At 43.8% G+C, this 2959-nt stretch overlaps 1 protein-coding gene across 1 annotated transcript; it reads right to left on the reverse strand.

Annotated features, from left to right (window-relative positions):
* Window positions 1-320: 320 nt before the first annotated feature.
* LOC132792216 (glucose 1,6-bisphosphate synthase) lies at window positions 321-2736 on the reverse strand. The gene is made up of 2 exons (XM_060801476.1): window positions 1730-2736; window positions 321-1675 (listed from the first exon to the last, which is right to left on the reverse strand). The coding sequence occupies exons 1-2, from the start codon at window positions 2649-2651 to the stop codon at window positions 729-731; spliced, it is 1869 nt and encodes a 622-aa protein (XP_060657459.1). The 5' UTR covers window positions 2652-2736; the 3' UTR covers window positions 321-728.
* Between the last annotated feature and the right edge of the window lie 223 nt (window positions 2737-2959).

Below are 2959 nucleotides of genomic sequence, written 5' to 3' on the forward strand. Positions count from 1 at the left end.
CACAGTTAACACAGTTACGCAAGTTTCTTTGCCTTATCGTTTTCACTCTGCAGCAACTAGCTGTCGAGAGCGAACAATATGCTATCGATGACAAAAGCTGCTGCCTTCTTTGCAGAATTGCACTGCTTTGCCATATTTGTCTATGTTGATCTTGTGTATACACTACAGTATAAAGAATACATAAATCATGGCGTATACTTAGTTTCCAAAATTGTTTGTATATTGCAATGCCTTACAATAAATTATCCAATACCCGATCAGTATTAAAAGTGAGTTACAAATAAATTTGAAATATTTATTTTGTTATGTTTTTATTCGTGTTATAAAATTGACTATTCCATGTATAATTTATTCTATTGCTCAAAAAAAATATTGTAGATCAAATCAGCTTATAAATAATCCCAATATATCAAAGATATATTCCTTGAGCTGAAAAGAGTGTAAAGAGTGATCCTTGATAGTCGAAAAGTTAGAATCAAGATGCACATAATCGTAGAATGTACAAGACTGAAGAAAAGATCACTTATAATTTACATATACTAGATAATATTGGATATACTCCCAGCTCCTTCGCACACCCATTAACATTGCTTAAATTTAAAATCTCAATCAGATCATTTTAGTGTCAAGAATAAAGTTCAGCGTAACATTTGCACAAAGTATGCTTAATATTGTAAGCACAGTTAGTTCATTTCATTATGATAGCTATACGTATGTATAGTTAGCACTTAATACATGCCATAATCGGATGGTCGTATAAACTCGGCGATCACAGCGTCGGTCATGCGACGCAGCGTGTCGCTGATCTCGTCCCAATCCTTCTCCTCGGGTAGCCCGAACAACTCCGAATAGTACCTAACTTTAGGTTGACTACCGCTGTCTCTAAACGCGATCCACATGCCGTTGTTGAAGGTGAAAGTGATGCTCTGCTTGTTGGGGGTGTGTGGCAAGCGTGTCTTCTTATCCGATTGCGAAGTATCCAAGCCTGTGGTCAGATCACGCACATACTTCACCTCAAACTCACCGTTCAGTATGCACTTGGGATAAGTGCCGGGCAGATTGTCGTCGTAGCTGCGCAACTTATTAAACATATTCGTCATCTTGGTGTGACTGTCGTAGGTGAGGCCATTGCTGATGGTGGCATGAAAGCCATAAGTGTCATAGATCTCCCGCAGTTTCTCGATCAACGTCACACTACGAGTGGTGCGCAAGTGGCTGGCCATGGTTGCCACCTGGCAGGCGGCATTGATGCCATCCTTATCCGGCACCATGGTGGAGAACATGTAGCCAATGGGCTGCTCAAAGGCAAACAGCACAGTGCGTCCCAATCCCTGCAGTTCGATGGCCTTGTTAGCCATCCATTTGAAGCCCACCAAAGTTTCCACATGTGTGAAACCCTCGGCTCGTGCCATGGCAGCCAAAATCTTCGAGCTGATCGTGGTGGACACCATGACGCAGTTATACACATTCGGCTTGCTGGTGCGCATCTTGTAGCTCTCCAGTGCCCACCAACCGAGCAAGGCGCCCAGTTCGTTGCCATTGAAGAGCTTCCATCTACCTTTAGGATTCAATTCGGCAACTGCCAAACGATCTGCATCCGGATCATTGGCCAGTATGATGGTGCAATGCTCGTCATTCGCTTTCTTCAAGGCCAGCGCCAAGGAATCCTTGCCATCTGCCATGAAATTATGCTTTACAACAATTCAATTAATAATACATATCAGCTTACCAATGGGATCTGGGCTGCTGATGGTTGGAAAATCCGGATCGGGATCCTTTTGTTGCATCACCGGAATCAGCGGCTTAAGACGCGCCTGATAGAATGCCTCGCGCACATATTGAAATCCCACGCCGTGCAGCGCTGTGTAGACGAATCTCAGTTGACTGCACTCATTTGTCTCCACATACTCCGGGGGAATTAGCTGCTTCATAGCCTCGTAGTAGGCAGGATAGACTTCGCGAAATGGATCGATGAGCAGTGCGTGGTCATCGAGTATCGAGAGATCCCAGGACGAGGGCAACGGCTCCAACCGCTTCATCATGGCCGCAATAATGTTCTTGTCGTGTGGCGTCAGAATCGGAGCACCGTTGCTCCAGTAAATCTTAAAGCCATTGTCACTCTTCGGGTTGTGCGATCCTGTCACCGCAATTCCGGCTAGGCAACGCAGATGAGTCACAGCAAAGGAAATCATCGGCGAGGGTGTCATGCGATTAAATAGATAAACCCGAAAGTTGCTGTTGAGAAACACAGCGGCCAGCAGCTGGGAAAAACGTTTGCCATTGTAGCGTCCATCGTGACCAATCACGACACCTTGTGCCTCTCGCTTGGCCACATTGGGATACACCTCTTGAAGGTATTCGCTGAGGCCTTGGCCCACTTGTATGGTCACCAGATCGTTGATGGAATCGAAGCCAGCTCGCATGCCAGATCTCAAGCCTGCGGTGCCAAAGTAATTGTAGCGACAGAGTCGAGTGCGCAATGCCTCCCAATCCTGCTCTTTGACAGCATCGACAACTTGCTGCAATGTCGCCGCATTCTTGTCCCACATGATCCAGTTCTTGATCTGGTCATCCAGCTCTTTATCGTCCGACAGAGTCAAACTGCTAATCAGCTCCGCGGGCGAAAGGGCGGGTGCCTTTGTTGCGTACATTTTGAAATTTAGATTCTGACAATCGGAATAAAGAAAAATATAATATATTTAATCGAAGGCCAACTAACTGGCTTTACAACTAGTTAAATAGAAAGTCAAGTTAAAATGTACATGTATTTTAAAATCAGCTAAGTAAATATTTGGTAGCGACACGATATATCGCTTTTTATTCTTATTATTCTATTTCTTCTTCCACTCAAATTGGAAAAAAATAATTCCAGTTGCCGGTTCTTCATTCCTTTGGTTGATAATCTGATATATTTTTTATTATTTATTATTTATTTTTTTATATTGCTGTAGTATGTCGA

The sequence above is a fragment of the Drosophila nasuta genome, chromosome 3, assembly GCF_023558535.2.
Source record: "Drosophila nasuta strain 15112-1781.00 chromosome 3, ASM2355853v1, whole genome shotgun sequence".
Taxonomy (NCBI): Eukaryota; Metazoa; Arthropoda; class Insecta; order Diptera; family Drosophilidae; genus Drosophila; species Drosophila nasuta.